This window comes from Kogia breviceps, chromosome X (genome assembly GCF_026419965.1).
Source record: "Kogia breviceps isolate mKogBre1 chromosome X, mKogBre1 haplotype 1, whole genome shotgun sequence".
NCBI classification, from domain to species: domain Eukaryota; kingdom Metazoa; phylum Chordata; class Mammalia; order Artiodactyla; family Physeteridae; genus Kogia; species Kogia breviceps.
The window spans coordinates 118,282,912-118,309,405 of NC_081330.1; the positions used below are offsets into that span (position 1 = coordinate 118,282,912).

The 26,494-nt window shown below is 44.4% G+C and overlaps 1 protein-coding gene across 15 annotated transcripts in view; it reads left to right on the forward strand.

Moving 5' to 3' along the window:
* MAP7D2 (MAP7 domain containing 2) overlaps positions 1-26,494 on the forward strand; it is a 109,616-nt gene that overhangs the window by 58,605 nt on the left and 24,517 nt on the right. For 4 of the 15 annotated variants that reach the window (XM_067023004.1, XM_067023008.1, XM_067023014.1 and 1 more), the window contains 5 exons: positions 2,940-3,051; positions 3,904-4,002; positions 6,446-6,556; positions 13,838-13,992; positions 15,610-15,737. In XM_067023004.1, the coding sequence (XP_066879105.1) occupies positions 2,940-3,051; positions 3,904-4,002; positions 6,446-6,556; positions 13,838-13,992; positions 15,610-15,737 (605 nt within the window). The remainder of the gene's footprint in view (positions 1-2,939; positions 3,052-3,903; positions 4,003-6,445; positions 6,557-13,837; positions 13,993-15,609; positions 15,738-26,494) is intronic. The other 11 variants (XM_059050802.2, XM_067023005.1, XM_067023016.1 and 8 more) reach the window with 5 other exon arrangements.

A 26,494-nucleotide genomic window follows, 5' to 3' on the forward strand; every position in this document is an offset into this window, starting at 1 on the left:
AACTCAGGGTCATGGGGCTAAGTAGCAGGCAGAAGTGGGATTTGAATTCATATCTATCTACTGATTCCAAACTAGGATTCTTTGCATTCCATCACATGAAGGAACAGAAAGATACACACACATGCTAGGTAATACGGGACTATATGGGACTAACCTCTAATACGAATGAAGTGAACCAGTTTTGGTTTTGACATGTTTGAAACATCCCATTCTGGCAGCTTGGGTTTTATAAGTCCCCTTACCGTAGAGCTTGGTTACCACCTATTTTTAATCATCTCTCCAAAAGTGGGTGACACAGGGTGACTGTGTCTTCTCTCAGGGATAGCATCATTTTTGTAAGTCTACGTACAGTTCAAAGGAATAAATCTCTAATGGTAGAATTTGGAGCAGCTCAGTGGGTTGTGGGTAGATGACAGAGGTATTTTTTCTAAAGGTAACCGAAAGGCTCAGGAGTAGGTCTGGCTTTGGATGAACATTCCCTTAAAATTATGCCGCTAGATAGCTATTCAGTGATACGGTTGGCTGTGAGTCTTGGTGTTCTTTGTTCTCATTGTCTCCTAGTAGATGAAGGACTTTTTTAAAAAAAATAAATTTATCATTTATTTATTTATTTTTGGCTGCATTGGGTCTTCGTTGCTGTGAGCGGGCTTTCTCTAGTTGCAGCGAGCCGGGGCTACTCTTCATTGCGGTGCGTGGGCTTCTCATTGCAGTGGCTTCTCTTGTTGCGTGCAGAGCACGGGCTCTAGGCACACGGGCTTCAGTGGCTGTGACACGCGGGCTCAGTAGTTGTATCTCGCGGGCTCTAGAGCACAGGCTCAGTAGTTGTGGCGCACAGGCTTAGTTGCTCTGTGGCATGTGGGATCTTCCCGGACCAGGGCTCGAGCCCATGCCCCCTGCATTGGCAGGCGGATTCTTAACCACTGTGCCACCAGGGACACCCAAGGACTGTCTTGTGAGGTCTTTCTGGCATGTAGGCAATCTCCCATAACCCACTGAATACTAAATTCACTCTGAGGTGAAAGATTTCAACACTTAAATTAGGTCATTGGTGGGAGGGAGGGGATATGGGGATATATGTATACGTATAGCTGATTCACTTTGTTGTACAGCAGAAGCTAATACAACATTGTAAAGCAATTATACTCCAATAAAGATGTTAAAAAAAATCAGGTCATTGGTTAAATAATTGATGTTAAATCCATATAAAGGAATACTATCGAGCCCCAGTCTTGAGTGATCAAACTTCCGTCCTCAAATAGTCAAGAAGTTCTAGTCCCTCCAAGCCGTCATCTTTTCTCAGACAAACCGCGGGGGCTGGCTGTCAGAATTTAATGGGCCAGGGTCTTGAGAACAGGATTCTGCCAGGAAATGCACACTCATGATTGTAGAGTCTCAGCCAAAAACTAGAGCGCAGTTAATAGCAAATACGAGTCTGAGACTTACAGGAGGAAAGAAATCCCCCTTTCTGCTCACAGGTCCCTGGAGAAGCTGTCTTTTAGCAAAGTGTTATTCAGAGGAAAAATTATGCAGAGGAGGCTGAGATGTGGAGAATGCTCATCTCATCCCTCTGGTGTGGACGAAAGGGATAGATCCAGGCACCTCCTAAGTGACCTTTCTGTGTTTCTAGTGAGTGAAATAAAGGAGCCTTTCCCCGGTCGTTAAGTCACGGGTCACTCAGTTGGTGCTGCCCGAAATTAATTTTGCTTGCTTGTTTATTTAAGCCATGAGAGAACAGTATCTTTTTGTTTTGAAGTTGGGCTAGGATTAGCCCAGTTCCTGGAGCACCTCAGGGTGGGGTTTTATGAGAGTGAAAAGGTGTCCGTGTAACCACCTGCCCAGTGGGCCTTCTCCAGTGGAGGCAGGGAGCGGATTTGGTATTTGCAGTGTCATTGCAGTGCCAGGGAAAGACTTGCCAGCAGTCAGGCCCAACTTTATGAAAAGAACAATTTGGTTAATACAGGGGAGTGCTTTTGATAAACGCTCTGTTAGGAGAGAAGCCTGGTTGTTGTGTTTTTCTTCTGGCTAAAAACTGTTTAGTTCTCGGGCTTCCCTGGTGGCGCAGTGGTTGAGAGTCCGCCTGACGATGCAGGGGATACGGGTTCGTGCCCCGGTCCGGGAGGATCCCACGTGCCGCGGGGCGGCTGGGCCCGTGGGCCATGGCCGCTGGGCCTGCGCGTCCGGAGCCTGTGCCCCGCAGCGGGAGAGGCCGCAACAGTGAGAGGCCCGCATACCACAAAAAAAAAAAAAAAAAAAAAAAAAAAAAAAAAAAAAAAAAAAAAACTGTTTAGTTCTCTCCCGCCCCAACTCTGAGAATGCATAGATGCTGGATTTTGTGGACAGAAGTTTCTCTACTTTTGTCTCTTGGATTTTGAAATATGCAGTATTATCCCCAGATACTACAGAGCAGAAAAGTGTTATAATGTAGAGAACAATTAATTCCCCTTTAAGAAGTTCTAAGAGGAAAATGGGACTTTGCAAAATGGACTTCAAAGTCATGGTGTATCCCCCCCAAAAGTTATGCTTCAGGCTATTAAAATTCAAATTATATTTCAGTTTCCTCAAATCATAGTCCTCGATGCTTGTCAACAAGAGAGGATGCAGTTGGTTCTGGAGCACAATTCCAGTTCTACTGGATGGGACAGACCTCAAGGAGTTAATGCTTGTCTGGCGTTATTCTTAAACAAATCAAGGCCTGGCTGCGGCAGCAGCCTCTCCCCCGGGAGGGAAGAGGTGCTGGGGCTGGGAGCCAGCACTAGCCGCCTTGTTTACTCTCCGCCCACTAAGAAGGCGCTGGTGTGGTGGGGAGAGCACGCGTGCCTGGGTTTTGAATGCTGAGCAGAAAGCCCTGTCTGTTGAGTCACCCCCGCGCGCGCGCGGAGGTGCAGCAGTGCCGCGGGGCTGGGTGGCTAATCTTGCTCTCTCTTGCGTGAACCGGGCAGGAGCGGCTGGAGGCGATGATGCGCAGGTCCCTGGAGCGCACACAGCAGCTGGAGCTGAAGAAGAAGTGCTCGTGGGGAACGTCACTGGCTGCGGGGCCCGGAGGACGCGAGGGTGAGTGAAGGGCTGTCCCTGCATCGCAGGGCCCGGTGGGGAGATCTTGGGGCAGGAGGGAGATCACGGGCAGACCGGCACCCGCAGGATCTGGGGGATGCTTTGTACCGATCTGCAGGTACCTTTTTCGGGTGTGATGTTTAAAGCTGCCAAGCTTCCTGTGTATGCATTTCTTGCGAAGGGGATCTGTTCATTCTTCTTGCTCACAAACAGCAGTTGATACAGTAACTGGGCTTTGAGGTAAAACGAAAGAAAAACAAAGAAAATGAATGTAGAGCCTGGTTAACCGGATCCACCTAGCAAGCCCAGGGGTAACCTAATTTCAGGGAAGGTCAACGACAGTAGGCTCAGTCAGGGCTGCAGCATGACGGGGAAAGGCTGAGCCGCAGTAACCCCCTAAAAGGGGCTGGGGTTCTTCCCTCCACATTATTTATTTTTGTTGCTCTTTCAGTTTTGTTTTAAGGTGACTTATTTATTTCATTATCCAGTTCATACTCATCTTGAAATTTTCAAATGTTTAATGTATGGATTGTTACCAGTCCCTGGGTGGTTTTGCCCTCTTTTTAGTGTCTTTTCTGTGTCTGCCATTCTGTTATGCAGGAGCTGTATACGAGCTCTTTCTGAGAGCAAATGGGTTTACATGAGTGATATACAGTTTCTTGACTTTGCTGTATTGTGCTTTTCACCTTTTGTCAGTGAATATACTTTTCTTTTCTTTTCTTTTTTTTGAGACGTCAACAACCCATCTCAGTTACTTTTTCTAATTTCCTAATAGAAACTAGAGTCAGCCAGAAATGGGGACTTTTTTCTTTTACCTGTCTTTGCTCTGATTTTTTTTTTTTTGCTGTGTAGGTGAATCAGGAAATACCCCACCCCCTCCTCTAGGTTTAGCAGCCAGCACCCTCCCTCCGGACCCAGGGACCACTGCCGCCGCTGCTGAGTCCACCAACGGTATATCCGAGCATCACTGTGCCATGGCATTTTGTGATGACTGTCCTGGTCACCCTCCTCCATCACGGTGTCTGTCTCAAGCACTTTTACAATTGATTTCTTAGTCTGACCCCTTCGAACTATTTTCTAGAAAGTGAATGACATGCCCATATTTCTTTGTTCGTCATCGTGGAGCATGCATGCCTTACATCCTAGTACCCTGGAGACATTTCATCCTTAGCTCACTACCTTCTGCCTTGAAAATCTTGTCAGTGTTTGACTTCTGTGCATTTAGATCTTCAACGCTCTCATGTATCATTGGGTTTTAGGCATTAAGCAGTAGGGTATTTCAATCACTTCTGGTTACCAGAACCTGTAATTACACGGAGTTTGGGGTATTAATGTGATGGATTCCTGGAGAGGTGTTTGAGTTTACCAGTACTAACACTGGGAATCCAAACAAGGAGATAAGTTGGCTTTGTTCTTGATTTCCTCTCTCTAATAGGCTCTCTGTTTCGTATACAGGCCTGGGAAATTCTTAGGGTCTAGGTCAAGAATAGAACTAGCAAAACCTTGCTCCCATTTAATAGAGACTTTAGAAATTCAACCCATCTTTGACTGGTAAAGAGAAAACAAGATGTAAAAGGGATACAATATTTCCCAGGCACCCAGAAGGTCAAATTATAGCAGTAGGAATAAATATCGTTGGTCTCCACCATTTCTTTGACAAGGAATAATTTTTATTGGTGTTGCTGAGTAGCAGAGACTTTGCTGCCTGGGCCATGTTCACTGTCATATAGGCACTGGCCCTCCCCCAACAGAGAGGGGCAGGTAGAGTTGATAATGACACCTTGGGAATTGTACCCAGGGCCCTGGGACAGGGTGAGGTGAGTGTGGTACTCGACTGGAGCACTTAGTTTAAGGGAGTGGCAGAAATCTCAGTAATCAAGATAAAAGAATATTTTAATCAAAATTAATGAAGAACAATCTGTGATGAACAAAATATTGAATTTGCAAAGACCAGTACCATGCTGAGCCATATCGGAGCCTGAGGTGAAAGGGGAAATGTGTACCCCTAGAGACATGGGGGTTTTTTATTTTATTTTATTTTTTAAGATGTTGGGGGTAGGAGTTTATTAATTAATTTATTTTTTTGGCTGTGTTGGGTCTCCGTTTCTGTGCGAGGGCTTTCTCTAGTTGCGGCGAGCGGGGCCCACTCTTCATCGCGGTGCGCGGCCTCTCACCATCGCGGCCTCTCTCGTTGCGGAGCACAGGCTCTGGACGCGCAGGCTCAGTAGTTGTGGCTCACGGGCCCAGTTGCTCCGCGGCATGTGGGATCTTCCCGGACCAGGTCTCGAACCCGTGTCCCCTGCATCGGCAGGCAGATTCTCAACCACTGCGCCACCAGGGAAGCCCAAGAGACATGGTTTTATGTAATTTCTAATGGTTATTTTTCCCAGAACATTAAAATACTCAAACTGAAACATTGAAAAGTAGGTGTATGAAAACTCATACCATTTTAAGTTTAAATATTTTATTTATACCCAAACAGACTGTATTCTAATTTTACTTCAGTCTAAGTTATTTAAAAATTATTTAGGGTCATCACTTGGTCAGGAGAAATTGTCAAACATGACACTTCTCTCATTTGAAAACAAGATGAGTAGAAGAGTAGATTTTGAAAATATTGTTGATGAGTTTGCTTCCTTTAGAGGTGGGGTCACACATCTTTCCTTTTGCCTCAAGCTCGGACATGGCTTGGCTGTCACTATCGGCACCTCTCAGGTTGCTGCAGTCATTTCATTTAGAAGCCCTTCTGAAATAACGGTGGGAAATTAAGAGTACCAAACCCAGGACCACATTTTAAAATCCTAACCATAAACAGTCATAACCTTTGAGAAAGGGCCATTGTGACCCCATCTCTTGATAAAAGGAAGAAACCAACTGCTAAAGGTTGTTCTGCTTTAAATACAGCTCCTTGCTTTACAAATTACTTCTCTCTGCAACCTGAGCTCTAGATAACCTCAGAAAAAGTCCGGTTTCAGCTCACCCAGTCTCAGTCAGATCGTAGAACATTTTGCGGTGGTGCTTTGTCTCTGGGTTCAGGTTGGTTTTGTTTTTGTGCAGTCTGAATTTACTTAAAAGTCCCTGGGCACAAGGAAAGGGTTGGCTGGTGGGGTTAGCATGGCTTTAGCTGAACAGTTGAGTGAGGCTGAACACCTTGTAATCAAAGAGAAACACAAAGTTGAGCAACAGAAGAGAAGAGCTTGCTTCAGATGGTTGGCTGCTGTGGCCCGGGCACTCCCAGACGTGCCAGGTGGAGGGCAGGGAGCTGGAAGCAGTGTGCTCTGTGCCACAGTGGTTTTGGAGGCGTGTGCGTGAGGACAGGAAGAACGCTTTGGGAAATGTGTTTCTTGGTCTAGAGTGGTGTGAATACCAACGTCTTTAATGCATTTCTCTGCAGCATGTGACAAACTTTCAACATCAACCATGAATTTGCCAAAGCAGACGGAGCCTCCCATGAGTAAGCGCCTGTCTTCATCCACCGCGACAATGTCCTATTCCCCAGACCGAGGCAAGTGAACGTGTAGACCTGGTCTCTCCGGTTTTCTTCTTTCTAGTGTGAGCGTGTTCATGTCGGTCTTTGGGAGAGCCCCTCTTGAGCCTTCTGCAAATAGCCCCATTCTCCTAGCCTTGCGATCTGAGTGTGGGAGCCCCAGGGCCTCACTCATGGGACTTTGGAAAGTGGCAACGCGCTCTGCACAACCAGGTCATCGCTGAGTAGGGACAGGAGTTAATGCTATGCTCCCAGTCTGACAGAGACTTCCATTTTCTACAGTGCATGTAGACGTTATCCTGGCCTGGGGTTAATTGACCAGTGGGCAGATGCGACTGTTAAAAAAGTAACTGCCCGGTTATTGGTGCGATATTGTTGATTAGCCAGAAACAGCGGGATTGATGAGGCAGAGGTACGTGGGAGACTTAGATGTGTGAAAGAAATGGGGCTCTGCTCTTGTCTGTGCTTTGTAAGCCTGCCCGTTTCTCTTTTGAAAACAGAAGTTCAGAACTAATATGAAATCTTTAAAAGGGCAAAAGGATGGGTGGCCTTTTCTGGCGCTCTGTTTTGAGGTGAGAGATGGTATGTATAGGACGGGTGCCAGTTCCAGAAACTGAATACATATAAAATCACCCGTGTTCTGATGGAGGCTCAGAGAAGGCACTAAAAGTCCGAATTGCTACCTTTCAGAGTTTGTAGGTTACGGAAGGGAGGGAAGCTCTCCATGCATTAAATGCGTATCTTAAAGCATCACTGAAGAAGTGTCAGGTGCCAGTGGAGTGTTTAACACATTGAGTCATCACCGGGGGGAGCAGGAGGATGTTTGTGACTCTGAAGAGGCCAGTGTGCGTGCGTTCCTGGTCTTTTTCCACTGGCTTTGACCTTGCATCTCCAGCACAGAGGTCTGTCATGTGTGTCAGAGACCCCATGAGTGTCAGTGTTGACGCTCTCTGATGCAGTTCATGGGTAAGCACTGGAAACCTTGAATTAACTAGGAGCTGGATGAGAAAACATCTACATGCTTTTAATTCTGTATAGCTGTTCCATTTGTGAGTACATCCCATAGGTTTTCATGAACTCATATGGTTACAAGTTGATGTTAAATTCATATTTGCCTTGATTAATGTGTAAAGATAACAGTATGTTATTATATATTGTTGGCAACGGAATTATCTGCTTGTGGATTATTAATTGAAAAGGTGAAATTCCCAAGCCATTTAACTGGCTAGTGGATACCCAAAGAAGACGAAGTCATTGAAAAGTTCATCCATTATCATATAATATATTCCGAAACCATCAAAATAACATTTCAGTCACTGAATTTTAGATTATGGATACTACTCCTTCCATTAAAGCTGATAATTAGTTGGCTATTTTTTAAATGTTTCTTATTTAATTTTTGCCCTTACTTGCGTGGGAAAAGTATGAAAGGATGCATATTTCTACATTAACAAAATCAGTGTGTTATGAAATATTTCCTAACAGAGGACCTAAAACATGTGTTTTGTAGGAGTAATCTTTTTTTCCAATGTTAGATCTACTTGGTGAGTAAATGGTTTCTTGAGTCCATATGACATATTGGAATATGGGCTAAGTCTCTTCGGGTGATACAGGGTGATACTCTAATTCTGTAATAGCACGTTGAATGAATTCTGGCACCCCAAGAGAAGTCACATACTCTCCCAAGCTCTAAATGACACAGCGTCTGTTTTCTTTTACTATGACAAGCTCCGAAGCCATCCTTTGCTACGATATTTTTTCTTTCCACATTCGTTTTGCCACCCAAAAGTTGATTTGCGTCATGCACTGTGTTGTTTTAGGCGTTTCATTTTGTTTTGTTTTAATTTTGCTTTTTAAAATTTTCATTTGATTCCGTCCCTCAGCTCATCGCACGCACCTTAGTCCCATGGAAACCTTTCTTGTTACGCGACTGCTGACACCCACACAGGCTTCTTTAGCCAGAAGCAGAAGTGCACTCATGCTCTCTGAGCAGGCCAGTCACTCAGGTAAAAGAGGCCAAGCTGGTGACAGTGAGGAAAATGCCCCAAATGGTATTGGTTGGCCTTTGAGTTATTCCTGAATTTTTGTATCTTGCTTCACATTTGTTGGCTTCATGAAATGTCTTCTATGGTTAATAACATTTTCTACCCACCAGTGTTTTACTGTTGCTATATTTCTTTTCTTTCAAGTGTCACAGAGGTGAGTAAATTATTTTATGATTGAGGGCGTATGGATTAGGGGAAAAAAGTCCATCTCATGAGCTATGGCGGTTAGTAGACTTTTTTAAATAGACGGTTTGGTAAAATAGCCTATAAACTGCAATCTCAGAAGTCCCATAACCAGCTCTACCACTTACTAGCTCTTACCACTTTGGGTGAGTTAATTAACCTCTCTAAGCCTCAGTTTCCTCATCTCTAAAGTGGAGTTATTTTAAATTGTCGTGAGGATTAAATGAGATAGCGCAATGATGGACACAGTCAGAGCAGGTATCTAGAGCCTCACTACTCAAGGGGTGGTCCATGGACCAACGGCATTGGTGTTACCTGGGAGCTTGTTAGGAGGGTGGACTCTCAGGCCCCGCCAGACCTGCACACTGAAGTCCAAGAAACAGTGGGCCACACCATCAAAGCCCTTCCTTGACCAAAGCAGATCAAACCATAATGGCAAGTTTAATGGGGACTAAAAAAAAAAAAAAATTAATGGGCACTAGTGTTCCCTGTGAGTTTTGTACGTGAGTAATGCCGTGTCCACGTTAGGGTATGTCTGGTCTCCGTGTCCGTTCCCAAGATATAGTGTATTCAGTGAGATAACATATAAATGACATATTGTCCTCTACCTAGTTCTATGTCTTTCCAAGTAGTTGTGCTGTTTCTGCAGAGAATATATACAAATGGCCAATGAGCACATGACAAGATGCTGAACATCCTTAGTCATTAGGGAAATGCAAATCAAAACCATAATGAGATACTATTTCCCACTACCAGGATGGCTAAAATTCAAAGAAAAAAAGGATAATACAGTTGACTCGTGAACAATTTAGGGGTTGGGGGTACTAGCCCGCCTCAGTCAGCAATCTGCATTTAACTTTATAATCAGCCCTCTGTATACTTGGTTCCCTATCTGCAGATTCAACCAGCCACAAATAGTACCGTAGTATTTACTGTTGAGTAAAATCTGCGTGTAAGTGGACCCATGCGGTTCAAACCTGTGTTGTTCAAGAGTCAACTGTAATATGTATTGGCGAGGATGTGGGAGAAATTGTAACCTTTATACACTGCTGGTGGGAATGTAAAATGTGCAGCTGCTTTGGAAAACAGTCCGACAAGTTTTTCAAAATGTTAGAGTTACCACATGAACCAGCAGTTCTACTCTTTGGTATAGAGTCAAGGAAATTGAAAACATAACGCAATGAAGTATACAAGTATTCTCAGCAGCATTATTCAGATTAGCCACAATGTGGAAACAACCCAGATATCCAACAACAGATGAATGGATAAACAAAATGTGTTTATCCATAAAGTGGAATATTATTCAGCTATAAAAAGGAATGAATTACTGATACATGCTACATGATGAACCTTGAAAACATTATGTTCAGTGAAAGAAGCCAGGCAGAAAATGCCACAAGTTTTATGATTCCATTCTTATGAAATGTCTGGAATAGACAAATCCAGAGAGACAGTGAATAAGTGGTCAGTAGGAACTAGGGGAGGGGGAAGAGGAGTGAGTGCTTAATGGGCACAGCGTTTCTTTTGGGGGTGTTGAAAGTGTTCTGGAATTAGACTGTAGTTATGGTTGCACAACCTTGTAAATATGCTAAAACCCACTAAATTGTACACCTTAATGATATATGAATTCTATCTCAAGCAAATAAACAAAAAAATTCCTGGGAAGTAGGAAGTATCCCCATTTTGAGAATGAGAAATGTGTCAGGAGGACCACTCCCAGGATCGATGATTCTCTAGGAGAGCTCAGAGCTATGATTTATTACAGCCAAAAGCTACAGAGCAAAATCGGTGAAGGGAAAGGGTGCATGGAACAAAGTCCAGGGCAGACCGGGCACAGGCTCCCAGCGTCCTCTCCCAGTGGAGTCACACAGGACACGTTCCCCCAGCAATGACTTAGTACATGTATGAAGTGTTGCCAACCACAGAAGCCCATTAGAGACTCAGTGCCCAGACTTTTTAGCGGGGGCTGGTCACGTGGGCACCCCCTGCCAGCTATGTACCCAAATTCCAAACTCAGAAGGGAAGCAGGTGTTCAGCGTAAGTCATGTTGTTTGTACAAACAGGTTAGGCACAGTGAGCCACTCTTACCAGTTAACGGTGGGAACTCTGCCCAAATCCACGTTCCCCGTTGCCGGGGCCAGCGTGGTAAGCAGGCCTTTCCAGGGAAAGCAGTTAGGCCTGCTGTGTTTTTTCTGTTCTTCTCTGCACAGTTCACCCCCTTGGTCCTTGGCCACGGTGTCTTTACAGCAGAATTATTATCAATAGGAGCTCGTATAGCAGACTGAGGCCAACCTACCGTGTGGATCTCACTTATGCCATGTCGGGGTGCTGGACTTAGACGGTTAAGACACAGACCAGTCACCATCAAGGTCTGTCTTAGAAAGCCAGCTGGCTTCCTCTGTAAGTTTCCATATGAATCTCTTCTACCTGGTCTGAGGCATCAATTCAGGCCCAGCCAGCGCTGGGCAGTAAGATGAAGCTGGCCCAAAGCCATCCAGGGCTGAGGCAGTGTCGTGATGGTACAAGTACAGTCCCCGAGAGCACACGTGTCCCCTGGAAACAGAGTTTATGATGTTCGGGCACCCCACGCAGGACGTGCATTGGGCAGGCAGTCCAGGCTCACAGGGCCCCCAGCTCTCAGTCCTTGCTTTCAGAGGCACTGCCTGAGGCGGTCCGTTCCAAACAGTAATGCCAGCGACACTGGCTTCGTCTCCTGCCGAGTGTGGACTGCGTGTGGAGGTTTTGAGTGGGGACTGCGCAGGAGCTGGCCTGCCCCTGCCGTCTCATGGTCACGCTGTCACCTGTAATCTGTCTGAATCTGAAGCGCTGGCAGCAGCTTGCAAAGACAGTGTGGTTTTCCTTCAGCAAGAGGGGGGAGTCCCCAGAAACAGTTCTGGAAGAGAAAGACTGTGAATGCCCCTGCCCTGGCCCTCCCCTGCACCGCTCCAGGGGGGCTGGGTTTTGTTGTTTTTCTCCATTGTTATCAGCATGCCCCTTTCAATAATCACGACTTTACATTTTCTCAGTCATCCTGTACTCTCACATGGACCTTTCATCTGGAAGGGTTGAATGCAAGAAGGACAAGAGCATTTTTATTTTTTTTTTTTAAAATGTGTCCAACTTAAGCAGAATGACACATCATGCTCAGAAACTGGGACAAAATCCTGAATTTTCAAAAAATTTCAAAATAGGTTTGCATCACCCCCCGTCTCTTCCATCCTCTTCATTTATCCAGTGAGCAGCCTAGAAAAGATCAGTCCCTTTTCAGGGACAGGTGCATTGAACAAGTTGCCTTTCTGAGGTGTGCATAGCAGGAGAAGGGCAAGGGAAGTAGAGTCAGGCTCTCGGTTCGTTGTTAACAAACCGTAGCCAATCTGGAAAGTCAAACACCAGACGTCTTGTCTCGTCAGCAGCGGTGCATCCCCCAGAGGGGGTCGAGCCTGCTCATCGGGGTGGACGGAGGGGTCACACTCCCTTGAGTGCCCTTTCCCAGCTTGCAGCTGTGGCAGGAATTACAAGTTAGAGATGCAGTCAGGCTCCACATCAGAAGTCGAGAGCCCACCAGCAGCTCCGTGTTGCATGGTCCCATCAGAGAAGGAGCCCTTTCCTGTGTGCATTCGTCTGTGACCCAGATGGTCCAGCCAGCATCTGTGGTGTTTTCTCAGGTTAGGGCCCCACGGAGGGGTGTTCTGTATCTACAGTGGTTCCGGGTTGATTTTTAAAACTTCAAGAGTGTGCTTCTGTCTGGAGATTGCCTCTCTTTTTACAACTGCCTTTTCCCAGAGGCTCCATTATGCAAAAAGCACCAGGTATGGAGACTTGTTCTGGTTCCACTACTCAGAATTCAAATTCCAGCCAAACCGCTGGTGGTAAAAAGCAAGGAGGTTGTGTCCCACTTCCACTTGGAGGAGAAAGTGAAAACTAAAGGCATCACCTGGGCTGCACTCTTTCCCTCACTTAAGCCAGCATGGCCAAAAGCAGCCAGAGGATCGAGCAAGCCAGCACTTGGAGTTCCATGGGTCATCTTCAGATTCCATAGGTATTTCACCTCTCACAACAGACAGCAGCTTGGCTGCGATTTCCCCTGGTGGGGGACGCCATAGCCACCAGGCATCAGTGGGTCATCATCCTCCACTCCTTTCTCCTTCCTTTTACCAAACAATGCTTTGACTATACATCAGGGAGTCAGGGTCTTTCTCACGATTCCTGCTTCTGACACCAATTGCGTCAGGGGTCCCCAAGACCCCCCCGGGTTCCGTGATTCGCTAGGAGGACTCAGAGGACTCAGCATGTGGTGGCGCTCGTAGCTGAGGTGTTCCAGCGGAAGGCTGCACAGCACAATCAGCACGGGGAATTGGCGCACGGGCGAGTCCAGAGGACACCAGGTGCAGGTTTCCAAGACTCCCCTCCCAGTGGAGTCACGCAGGATGTACCTGAGTCCCCCAGCAACGAGCTGCGACAACACGCGTGAAATGTTGCCAACCAGGGAGCGTCGTTAGAGACTCAGCGCCCAGCGCTGGTCACGTAGGCACCCCCTGCCAGGCACGTACCACATCCGAGACTCAGAGCAAGAAAGCAAGATCAGTCATGTTGTTTGTACAGACAGACAGCTTAGGCACAGTGAGCTACTCATCAGTTAATGGTGAGAACCCTCCTGAAATCCAAGTTTCCAGATGCTTACAGGGGTCAACCTTGTGAACAGGCCCTTCCAAGGACAGCAGTCAGGTCTGCTATGTGAACTCTCCCCTGTACGAGGAAATTGACATTTAGAGAGGTTAAGTCACCTACCCAAGGTGATCCAGCTATTAGGTGATGGTGCTAGGTCCATCTGGCTCCAAAGCCCAGATTTTGAACTCCTGAAATAAACTGGACTCTTGAGCATTGAGTATGGGGGTCTTTTAAGATACAGTCTATTCTGTGTACACTAGGAAAAGTGTGGTGGTATTTTGAGAATGTGGATTGCCCGCGTCACATTTTGACAGAAATGTGGTGTTCTTCCCAACCCTCTTTTCCTCCTACTTTTTCCGTCTACGCTCCCTGTGTCTCTGGGTTTTATACTGTAACTCTCTAGTATCCCATGCCTGTCCTCGTGTAGCTCCTGCTGGCCCCCTTAAATCTTCCTACAAGTCTTCTCCCACTCGAAATGCCGAGAAGAAGAGGACGACATCGACATCTGGCGTAGGAGATGCTGGGAAAGGAGCCCCTGCAGGAGCGGAGGCCTCTCCGGTAGGTTTATACCCACTCACCCCTCGGGACTGTTTTATCTGACAGTGTGACTACTCCCTGCACTTGACCTGGGGTCTATTTCCATCTATCTCCAGGGACTGCTCAAGGGGCAGATTTGCTTTAAAATTGCACCCAACCTTTGAAAATCATTTAACTTTTTGCACCCTCCTAAATCTTAGTGCCTTGGAACAGATTCTTAAAGCCCTTGTCCTCGTTATAGCCTGTCCTCCAGAGGACGGGCGTCAGAAGGAATGTCCCGAGTGCCCTTTCTCTGCTTCTTTAAGGATGTCTGATTCTGGGCCAGTCTTGCCTCTACAGGCAACTAGAACTGAAGTTCTAGGTCAACCTTCATCCACAACAGTGGCCTTTAAACATTTTTGTTGTCATGGTAACGCTATCAGTAAGGCAGATGTTGAGCAGGTACCCCCGATTGTGTATATTTGTTTAGAAGTTATACATGCCACACTACTTTCGTTAATTACACTTGCTATGTAACAAATTACCCCAAACCTTAGCAGCTTAAAGCCAATGTTTATTACCTCACTGGTTCTTTGGGTCAGAAATTGAGGATGGCTTAGCTGGGTGCTTCTGGTTCAGGGTCTCTCGTGAGGGTGTGGTCAGGACGGCAGCCAGGGCTGCAGTCGTCAGAAAGCTTGGCGGGGGCTCTTCCAGGACAGCTCACCCACATGGCCCTTGGCAGGAGGCCCCAGTTCCTTGCTGCATGGACCTCTCCAGAGAGCTGCTTGAGTGCCCAGTTAACATGGCAGCTGGCTTCCCCTAGAGCAAGAGATCAGAGAGAGAGAGAGAGAGAGAGAGAGAGAGAGAGATAGACCAAACCCACACTTGAGGAGAAGGGAACTGAGCTCCACCTGTTAAAGCAAGGAGTATCAAATGACATGTGGACTCATTTTAAACGCCACATTACCATTGGGCATTTATTTTATCACACCATATTTTTTTAATCCAGTGTGATCCCAAGGTTCTCACAGGAGAAGTGAATGTTTCAGACCCTAGAGTTTTACTGCTCGGTGGATTCCTGTGGAAGGGGGCTAATGTATGTGGGCATGGGGGCTGCGTGAGGATTTGCTGCGGAAAATCACAAGAGGGAGAGAAGGGAACCACCGTTGCAGACTGCCTGCCGCGGGCCAGTCACAGAGGCCCATGTGAGGCAGGCCGTGGGGAAGACAGAGGGATGGAGGGGTTGCAGTCCCCGTTAAACTGGCTACACTGTTAGGGTCCCCAGCTCACTGTCTTGCACCCACCTATAGCTTTTTTTTAAAAATAGTGATTGTATATCTTTGTACTCATCCCGACTTCTGTATGTCCAGGACCATAATCTGGTTCCATCGGTAGCTTTTTGTAAGATAACAAGGAGAAGAAGGCGGTCTTTATGTTTTAAGGCTGAGGTTTTTTTGTTGTTCTTTTTTAACTGATTGACCTAAATATGAGGACCCCCTGGTGCTTCTCTGCAAAGATTCCCATTGTGGAAAGCAATATGGCTCCGTATGGTTCCTTCTGAAAGAAAGCTGTGCATTGCTTCTATCTGGGGTATTTTTAGAAATTGTAGAAGTAATGGCAGTCATGGGCCATGACCATCCTATTCTGTGTCCCCTACAGACGGAGAAGATGAAGAGGGGGCCGAGAACAACAGCTTCCGTTCCCAACGTGGGCCTCATGTCCCCTCTGAGAAGATGCGATTTTCCAGCAGGCGTTTCTAAGAGGTCGTCTTCTCCTGTGACACCCAAGTAAGCATCTTTCCCCTTCGCCATAGTCGGATGGTTAAAGCAGTCGGGGGGCTCTGTGCTGTGTGCCTGCAGCTCCCCCACGAGGCGTGGCCGGCCCGCCAAGGTGCTCTGTGTATCTTCCAGATAAACGATGTGCTCTTGAGGGCTTTGTTGCCTGGTAAATACTGGACTCTGATTTACCAAGACGAACCCATTTGGCGTGTTTTCTTCAGGACCATTAGTCCCATTCTACTCTTCTGGCATTTCCCTTCTTTCTCCTTCAGCTGCATCTGGAGTGCTCCACACTCGCTCTCAGGCCCTCTCTCGTTTTGTCTCTTTAACAGAGAGGCAATAATAACTTCTCAGTCACCATCAGCTGTATGTTTTTCTAATGAAGCCAATGAAAAACTGTGTAATTGGAAAACAAATTTACACTGTGTGACCACTGATTAAAGTCTTTAAAACACTTCACTGCTAGTAACTGACAAAAATGACTCAGTAAATAACTCATTCCAGCAGCAGAATGGAAACATGTTCAGTAGTACTGAGAGAGAAAGAGAAATATGATTTTAACTAGGAAAAAAGGAAACTCTTTATATAGAGAGAATCATATAAAACTTGTTTGGTGCATCAGTTTGGTTCAGAGAACATAGGACAATACACAGATTTAATGGAAACTTGGGAATTTTTTTTACTTTTCTTTAACCTTTTTTTTCTTTTTTTAAATTTTTGAATTTTATTTTATTTATTTTTTTATACAGCAGGTTCTTATTAGTCATCAGTTTTGTACACATCAGTGTATACATGTCAATCCCAATCTCCCAATTCATCTCCCCACCCCGCCTTCCCCCTTGGTGTCCATACATTTGTTCTCTACATCTTTGTCTCTATTTTTGCCTTAAAAAGTGGTTCATCTGTACCATTTTTCTAGATTCCACATATATGCGTTAATATACGATATTTGTTTTTCTCTTTCTGACTTACTTCACTCTGTATGACAGTCTCTAGATCCATCCACGTCTCAACAAATGACCCAATTTCGTTCCTTTTTTATGGCTGAGTAATATTCCACTGTATATATGTACCACATCTTCTTTATCCATTCGTCTGTCGGTGGGCATTTAGGTTGCTTCCATGACCTGGCTATTGTAAATACTGCTGCAATGAACATTGCGGTGCATGTGTCTTTTTGAATTATGGCTTTCTCTGGGTATATGCTCAGTAGTGGGATAGCTGGGTCGTATGGTAGTTCTATTTTTAGTTTTTTAAGGAACCTCCGTACTGTTCTCCATAGTGGCTGTATCAATTTACATTCCCACAAACAGTGCAAGAGGGTTGTCTTTTCTCCACACCCTCTCCTGCATTTGCTGTTTGTAGATTTTCTGATGATGCCCATTCTAACTGATGTGAGGTGATACCTCATTGTAGTTTTCATTTGCATTTCTCTAATAATTAGTGATGTTGAGCAGCTTTTCGTCTGCTCCTTGGCCATCTGTATGTCTTCTTTGTAGAAATATCTATTTAGGTCTTCTGTCCATTTTTGGATTGGGTTGTTTGGTTTTTTGATATTGAGCTGCATGAGCTGCTTATATGTTTTTGAGATTAATCCTTTGTCCACTGATTCATTTGCAAATATTTTCTCCCATTCTGAGGGTTGTCTTTTCGTCTTCTTTATGGTTTCCTTTGCTGTGCAAAAAGCTTTGAAGTTTCATTAGGTCCCATTTGTTTATTTTTGTTTTTATTTCCATTACTCTAGGAGGTGGCTCAAAAAAGATCTTGCTGTGATTTATGTCAGAGTGTTCTTCCTATGTTTTCCTCTAAGGGTTTTATAGTGCCTGGTCTTACATTTAGGTCTCTAATCCATTTTGAGTTTATTTTTGTGTATGGTGTTAGGGAGTGTTCTAATTTCCTTCTTTTACATGTAGCTGTCCAGTTTTCCCAGCACCACTTATTGAAGAGACTGTCTTGTCTCCATTGTATATCCTTGCCTCCTTTATCATAGATTAGTTGACCATAGGTGCATGGGTTTATCTCTGGGCTTTCCATCCTGTTACATAGATCTATGTTTCTGTTTTTGTGCCAGTACCATATTGTCTTGATTACTGTAGCTTTGTAGTATAGTCTGAAGTCAGGGAGTCTGATTCCTCCAGCTCCCTTTGTCGTTCTCAAGATTGCTTTGGCTATTCGGGGTCTTTTGTGTTTCCATACAAACTGTGAATTTTTTTGTTCTAGTTCTGTAAAAAATGCCATTGGTAGTTTGATAGGGATTGCATTGAATCTGTAGATTGCTTTGGGTAGTAGAGTCATTTTCACAATATTCTTCCAATCCAAGAACATGGTATATCTCTCCATCTGTTGGTATCATCTTTAATTTCTTTCATCAGCGTCCTATAGTTTTCTGCATGGAGGTTTCTTGTCTCCCTAGGTAGGTTTATTCCTACATGTTTTATTCTTTTTGTTGCGATGGTAAATGGGAGTGTTTCCTTAGTTTCTCTTTCAGATTTTTCATCATTAGTGTATAGGAATGCAAGAGATTTCTGTGCATTAATTTTGTATCCTGCAACTTTACCAAATTCACTGATTAGCTCAAGTAGTTTTCTGGTGGCATCTTTAGGATTCTCTATGTATAGTATCGTATCATCTGCAAACAGTGACAGTTTTCCTTCTTCTTTTCCAATTTGTATTCCTTTAATTTCTTTTTCTTCTCTGATTGCCATAGCTAAGACTTACAAAACTGTGTTGAATAATAGAGGTGAGAGTGGACATCCTTGTCTTGTTCCTGATCTTAGAGGACATGCTTTCAGTTTTTCACCATTGGGAATGATGTTTGCTGTGGGTTTGTCGTATATGGCCTTTATTATGTTGAGGGAAAGTTCCCTCTATGCCCACTTGCTGGAGAGTTTTTATCATAAATGGGTGTTGAATTTTGTCAAAAGCTTTTTCTGCATCTCTCGAGACGATCATATGGTTTTTCTCCTTCAATTTGTTAATATGGTGTATCACATTGATTTGCATGTATTGAAAAATCCTTGCATCCCTGGGATAAATCCCACTTGATCGTGCTGTATGATCCTTTTAATGTGTTGTTGGATTCTGTTTGCTAGTATTTTGTTGAGGATTTTTGCATCTATATTCATGAGTGATATTGGTCTGTAATTTTCTCTTTTTTGTAGTATCTTTGTCTAGTTTTGGTTTCAGGGTGATGGTGGTCTCATAGAATGAGTTTGGGAGTGTTCCTTCCTCTGCAATTTTTTGGAAGAGTCTGAGAAGGATGGGTGTTAGCTCTTCTCTAAATGTTTGATAGAATTCACCTGTGAAGCCATCTGATCCTGGACTTTTGTTTGTTGGAAGATTTTTAATCACAGTTTCCATTTCATTACTTGTGATTGGTCTGTTCATATTTTCTGTTTCTTCCTGGTTCATCTTGGAAGGTTATACCTTTCTAAAATTTGTCCATTTCTTCCAGGTTGTCCATTTTATTGGCATAGAGTTGCTTGTCGTAGTCTCTTAGGATGCTTTGTATTTCTGCGGTGTCTGTTGTAACTTTTCCATTTTCGTTTCTAATTTTATTGATTTGAGTCCTCTCCCTCTTTTTCTTGATGAGTCTGGCGAATGGTTTATCAATTTTGTTTAGCTTTTCAAAGAACCAGCCTTTAGTTTTATTGATCTTTGCTATTGTTTTCTTTGTTTCTATGCCATTTATTTCTGCTCTGATCTTTATGATTTCTTTCCTTCTGCTAACTTTGGGTTTTGTTTGTTTTTCTTTCTCTAGTTCCTTTAGGTGTAAGGTTAGATTGTTTGAGTTTTTTCTTGTTTCTTGAGGTAGGCTTGTATAGCTATAAACTTCCCTCTTAGAACTGCTTTTGCTGCATCCCATAGGTTTTGGATCATCGTGTTTTCTTTTTTTTTTTTTTTCGTCGTGTTTTCATTGTCATTTGTCTCTAGGTATTTTTTGATTTCCTGTTTGATTTCTTCAGTTGTCTCTTGGTTATTTAGTAACCTATTGTTTAGCCTCCATGTGTTGGTGTTTTTTACGTTTTTTTTCTCTGTAATTGATTTCTAATCTCATAGCATTGTGGTCAGAAAAGATGCTTGATATGATTTCAGTTTTCTTAAATTTACTGAGGCTTGACTTGTGACCCAAGATGTGATCTATCCTGGAGAATGTTCCGTGCGCACTTCAGAAGAAAATGTAATCTGCTGTTTTTGGATGGAATGTCCCATAAATATCAATTAAATCTATCTGGTCTACTGTGTCATTTAAAGCTTGTGTTTCCTTATTAAGTTTCTGTCTGGATGATCTGTCCATTGGTGTAAGTGAGGTGTTAAAAGTTCCCCACTATTACTGTGTTACTGTTGATTTCCTGTTTTACAGCTGTTAGCAGTTGCCTTATGTATTGAGGTGCTCCTATGTTGGGTGCATGTATATTTACAATTGTTATATCTTCTTCTTGGATTGATCCCTTGATCATTATGTAGTGTCCTTCCTTGTCTCTTGTAACATTCTTTATTTTAAAGTCTATTTTATCTGATATGAGTATTGCTACTCCAGCTTTCTTTTGATTTCCATTTGCATGGAATATCTTTTTCCATCCCCCCACTTTCAGTCTGTATGTGTCTCTAGGTCTGAAGTGGATCTCTTGTAGACAGCATATATATGGGTCTTGTTTTTGTATCCATTCAGCAAGCCTGTGTCTTTTGGTTGGAGCGTTTAATCCATTCACGTTTAAGGTAATTATCGATATGTATGTTCCTGTGATCATTTTCTTAATTGTTTCGGGTTTCTTTTGTAGGTCCTTTTCTTCTCTTGTGTTTCCTACTTAGAGAAGTTCCTTTAGCATTTGTTGTAAAGCTGGTTTGGTGGTGCTGAATTCTCTTAGCTTTTGCTTGTCTGTAAAGCTTTTGATTTCTCCATCGATTCTGAATGAGATCCTTACCGGCTAGAGTAATCTTGGTTGTAGGTTCTTCCCTTTCATCACTGTAAGTGTATCATGCTACTCCCTTCTGGCTTGTAGAGTTTCTGCTGGGAAATCAGCTGTTAATCTTATGGGAGTTCCCTTGTATGTTATTTGTTGTTTTTCCCTTGCTGCTTTCAATCATTTTTCTTTGTCTTTAATTTTTGCCAATTTGATTACTACGTGTCTCGGCATGTTTCTTCTTGGGCTTATCCTGTATGGGACTTGCTGCGCTTCCTGGACTTGGGTGGCTATTTCCTTTCCCATGTTAGGGAAGTTTTTGACTAATCTCTTCAAATATTTTCTCGGGTCCTTTCTCTCTCTCTTCTCCTTGTGGGACCCCTATAATGCGAATGTTTTTGCGTTTAATGTTGTCCCAGAGGTCTCTTAGGCTGTCTTCATCTCTTTTCATTCTTTTTTCTTTATTCTGTTCTGCAGCAGTGAATTCCACCATTCTGTCTTCCAGGTCACTTATCGGTTCTTCTGCCTCAGTTATTCTGCTATTGATTCCTTCCAGTGTAGTTTTCATTTCAGTTATTGTATTGTTCATCTCTGTTTGTTTGTTCTTTAATTCTTCTAGATCTTTGGTAAACATTTCTTGCATCTTCTCGCTCTTTGCCTCCATTCTTTTCCCGAGGTCCTGGATCGTCGTCACTATCATTATTCTGAATGGTTGCCTATCTCTACTTCATTGAGTTGTTTTTATGGGGTTTTATCTTGTTCCTTCATCTGATGCATAGCCCTCTGCCTTTTCATCTTCTCTGTCTTTCTGTGAATGTGGGTTTTGTTCACAGGCTGCAGGATTGTAGTTCTTCTTGCTTCTGCTGTCTACCCTCTAACAAACACTTGGGAATTTTAAAAAAATATTTTGAGATGATAGCAGCTCTTATTTCTGATTTGTTGCTTCCTAACAGAGACCTTTTCACTAATATTGTTTTGCTCAGAGATTGCTATGGTTTTTATAAACTACTACTACTGGTTATCGATGTATGTGCCTTCCATAAAGAAAATCTTACTATAGCACATTACTGAATTAATAGCATCTTGGTTATTTTTTTCTTAAGTCCATTGCATTCTTTCTGTGCCTGTATTGCCTGTCTTTGGTTATGGAATTGCTCTCTTGCAAACTCCAAATCCATTAGGTGAGCTGTGAGGTCTCTGTTTGACTTTGTCTTATTTCTGAGCCTTCCATTTGCTTATCAGTACTCTGGTGTTAGTTTGGGACATTGACATTAACAGAGAGAAAAGCCTATTGGTACTGCGGTTTTTCCAGATTCTACCCTCTCTTTCCTGGGTCTTGACTCATGGTCCTTGCATCATCATTGTAAATTTCACTGAGGTGAACCAAGAGGGTTGTTGCCCTCTATAGAGGTGAGAATTCAGTTTTTGGAAGCAAGCTTGCAGTGGCCTCTGTGCTATTTCTTTGAAGTTGAAAATCTTGAAGGTTGTGATTCAGGAACTATTTTATTTTATTTTATTTTTTATTTTATTATTATTTTTTTTTGCGGTATGCGGGCCTCTCACTGTTGTGGCCTCTCCCATTGCAGAGCACAGGCTCCAGACACGCAGGCTCAGCAGCCATGGCTCACAGGCCCAGCCGCTCCGCGGCACGTGGGATCTTCCCGGACCAGGGCACGAACCCATGTCTCCTGCATCGGCAGGCGGATTCTCAACCACTGTGCCACCAGGGAAGCCCCTATTTTATATTTTAAAGGACATATCATCTGAGTTTTAAAGAGCTCTCTCTGACCAAAGATACTCAAACACAATCCCAGACTTTTAAAAATGCAGTTCAAATTAGAGAAATATTTAAAATTTCTACTCTATCTAGAACCGTAATGGGCACCTAGTAGAAGCTTTATAAGTGTTCATGGAATGAATGAATGAATGCAAGTCACTCTGCCAGATGCTCCAGAGAATCTCCAAACGAATGAAAATAGCCTCCACTTGGACGGGCACCAGGAGAGGTGGGAGGGAGATGTGGACCCAGATGAGGACAGTTCCAGGCCTGCTACAAGGAGAGAGCTGCCTACCTTGAACTGCTCATCCCTCAGGACTCAGCTCAGCTGTTCTCCTCTCCAGAACTAGCCAAAGCTGAATTCGCCCCCTTCAGTGTGCTAACAGAACATAGCTGGGTCAGTCATTCGTGTATCCAACACCCATAGAGCACCTACTCTGTGTCCAGTGCTCTTCTCAGCCTTCATGGAGCTTGCCTGGCAGTGAACAGCAAATATAATATCAGGTGGTGTTAAGTGCTGTGAAGAAAAATGAGTCCGGGTCAGATGGTGGAGGATGGTGGAGGGGAGGGGCTAGATCGGGTGGTCAGAAAAGGCTTCTCTGAGGAGGTGACATTTGAGCAGAGCGCCCTGCACGAGGTGAGGGAGCAGGCCGGATTGATCTGTGCCTCATTGTACTTGATTATCTCCTGCTAGGCTGCCGCAAGGGCAGGGGCTGACTCAGTTTATTGTTGCACAGTCTGCGTGCAATGTGAGTCTGTGGGACGCTAGCCAGGGGGGAAAGGCGGGCCTGGAGGGCAGAGTGTTCTGGGCAGGTCTGGGCAATGCTGGGGCCAAACCTACCTGAGGACTCAGGACCTTTGCCTCCTCATTCCTTCTGGGACATTCATCAGTTTATTCTCCCACTGATGAGTTTCTTAAACATTCTCTTTTCTGTGCTGTATATTTCACTTGGGGAATTTTTAAACGATGAGGGATGCCAGTTTCTGTACCGTGCTGCACCGTATTCCTGCCACTTTCAACAAACAGAAATTAATGGACTGGCTTTTATTTTTAAAGCCCCATACCTGTTGTCTCTAACACAGGCTGGAAAAATAGCACACACTAACACAGCTGGACTGCCTGTGTACTGCCAGACTCCAGAATCCTTCTCTCTTTATGAGGTGCCCTGGGAATAGAAGTTGCTTGGGCACCTCTCAATCAGAATTACCAAGTTGAGAGGTCTAAGGATTAGCAGACGTTTCTTGATTTTGTAAAATGTTCAGAAAGAAATTTAGTTTCTCCCTGGGGTGAAAATTAGCGGCTGAACCACACTAGGTATGGGCCAGGTCTGAGAAATGTGGAAAGTCAAGTAGACTGTAAGTATATTCTGAAAATCCAACCAAACTATACAGCAATGAATAAGAGTGGATTGCAGCTGCCCGCAACCAGTGGGTGGATCTCAGGAACGTAGTGTCGAGAAGGAAGTTGTAGAAGAATGTCAGCAGTTTGATTCCATGTATACTGAGTTCCTAGATGTTGCAAAACCAGTGTGTGTGTGTGTGTGTGTGTGTGTGTGTGTGTGTGTGTGTGTTTCAGTACGCCGGCCTCTCACTGTTGTGGCCTCTCCCGTTGCGGAGCACAGGCTCCCGATGCGCAGGCTCAGCGGCCGTGGCTCACGGGCCCAGCCGCTCCGCGGCATGTGGGATCCTCCCGGACCGGGGCACAAACCCGTGTCCCCTGCATCGGCAGGCGGACTCTCAACCACTGCGCCACCAGGGATGCCCAAAACCAGTGTGTTTTTAAGAATATAAATGTGGTAAAATGATTTTAAGAAAATGGCAAACATAAAATGCAGAGTGATGATGGCCTCTGAGTGGGAAGTTGGGGATGGGCTGAGGGAGGGGCACGTGGGAGATCCTGGCATAGTATGTGTTTCCCTTGAGCTAGTTGGTGCATGTGTGAACATTTGTTTTATCATTCTTCATACCTTTCATATTTTACAAATATTCTTTTCTCTACTCAGTATTAAAGAAAGATGAAAAAGAAACCCTTGGTTTTTAAAATGGTGTCACACAAAATAAGCCCCAAGCAAAGTGGCATTTTCACCTTTCCCTCTGTGCAGAGCAAGCGTGTGTTCTTTAAAGCACACTGGAAGTGAGGTGGCTTTGAATGGCCTGGGGCGGGGGGCTAGCCACTTTGAACTCCCATCCAGAAACCCAGACGGGCCATGTGATGAATGGCTCTGACAGAGCATTGTTCCCCTCCGGATCTCGGATCAATTAAGTCACTCTAGGCGGCTGTGCATGTTAATGGCTTTGCTCTTTTAAGTGTTCAAGTTTATTTTCATTGTTGGTTGGCATTGTCCGGTACTTGTATGGGTTTTAAAAAACTAGCTTCAGCAAGACTCTCAAAGACGTGGATGGAGCATATCTTTCTTCTTGTAACCTAGAGAAAGGAAATCAAGTGTGGTCAAGTGCATTTACCCAGCCTGTCTCTGCCCTCTGTGTGTAGGTGCTGCCTGTACCCCTAGTTCTTCAGTGTGAAATGTTCTCTCAGGGTTTCAGGTTCTTAGAAATGTATTCTTAGTTAGTTTGGTCATTATGATGGGGAATGTGTCCGTTATCCCTTGCTGCTGTAATAGACTTTCTAAAATTTAGTAGCGTAAAACAACGATTTGTTATTAATTCTCACAGCTCTGTGACTTGGGCTTACCGGGAGGGTCTCTCTTAGGGTCTTTTGTGTGGTGGTTCTGTGGGTTGACATGGGCTCAATGGGAAGTTCTCACCTCTGGGGTCTTCCGTGCAATTACGGTTCAATGTCATCTGGTGCTACAGCTAAATTACAACCTAGGGCTCGACTAAGCTTAAGGTCCAAGATGGCCCGTTAAGGATGATGGCCCATTAACCCTGGTTAAGGACTATGCCCCAAATTGGCACAGTGTTCCTTCTCTGCTGTATTTTCTTGGTCAAAGCAGTGGGACCACCTCAGATTCAATGGGATGGAAAAATAAACTCAAGAAGATCATGTGGGGTGAGACGAGATATTATTGTGGCCACCTTTGGAAAATATAATCTGCCAAAGATAATGACTTTCAGAGATAGCTTACCTGAGATCAATTTTGTGTCAGGAATCTAGGTTAATTTCATTTTATCATGCGTTAGAAACAAAACAGGTAGTCCACATGAGGGAAAAAAATTAAGGCAAAGTTGTATGGATGGCCCCAAATAAGCACCTCCCTCTCAGAATCACAGGCTCCTGGAGCCAGCCTGTTTCTCTGGTGGTTGAGGACATTTAATCAATCCTTGCCAAGCACCATTCTCATAGGCTTCTCTGGTAGATGGGTGGCATGGTATTCCCTGCCCACAGATGAGCATCTACAGTGGATCAGGGCTCCCTGCAGTGACACTTTATCTATTGTTTGTGTTACCACCGTCCTTCTCAAATAGGCTTTTATATTCTTACCTGAAATTTTTCTTGAAAAGGATGATTGAAAATGTTAAGTTATGCCCCCTCCTCACAGCCATACTTATCTGCTCACCCAGTCCTTGTCCTGTATTTGTCTGTCTTAGTAGAGGATAATTTGAGTTTAGACCAATTTTTTTTTTTTTTTTTTTTTTTTTTTTTTTTTTTTTTTTTTTTTTGCGGTACGCGGGCCTCTCACTGTCGTGGCCTCTCCCGTTGCGGAGCACAGGCTCCGGACGCGCAGGCGCAGCGGCCACGGCTCACGGGCCCAGCCGCTCCGCGGCATGTGGGATCCTCCCGGACCGGGGCACGAACCCGCGTCCCCTGCATCGGCAGGCGGACTCTCAACTGCTGCGCCACCAGGGAAGCCCCTAGACCAATTTTTAAAAACCTTTTTATTTTGAAATCATTTCAACCCTACAGAAGAATTGCAAGACTAGAACTTGACTCATCCTGTTAGCATTTAGCCACACTTGCTTCATCGTTCCCATGCCCTACTCACTCTCACATAGTCTCCATAGACACACACACACACACACACACACACACACACACACACACACATTTTCCAAGAACCATTTGAGAATCAGTTGCAGACTTCATGACCCTTTATACCGAAGAATGAAGACACTCTTGTATAACC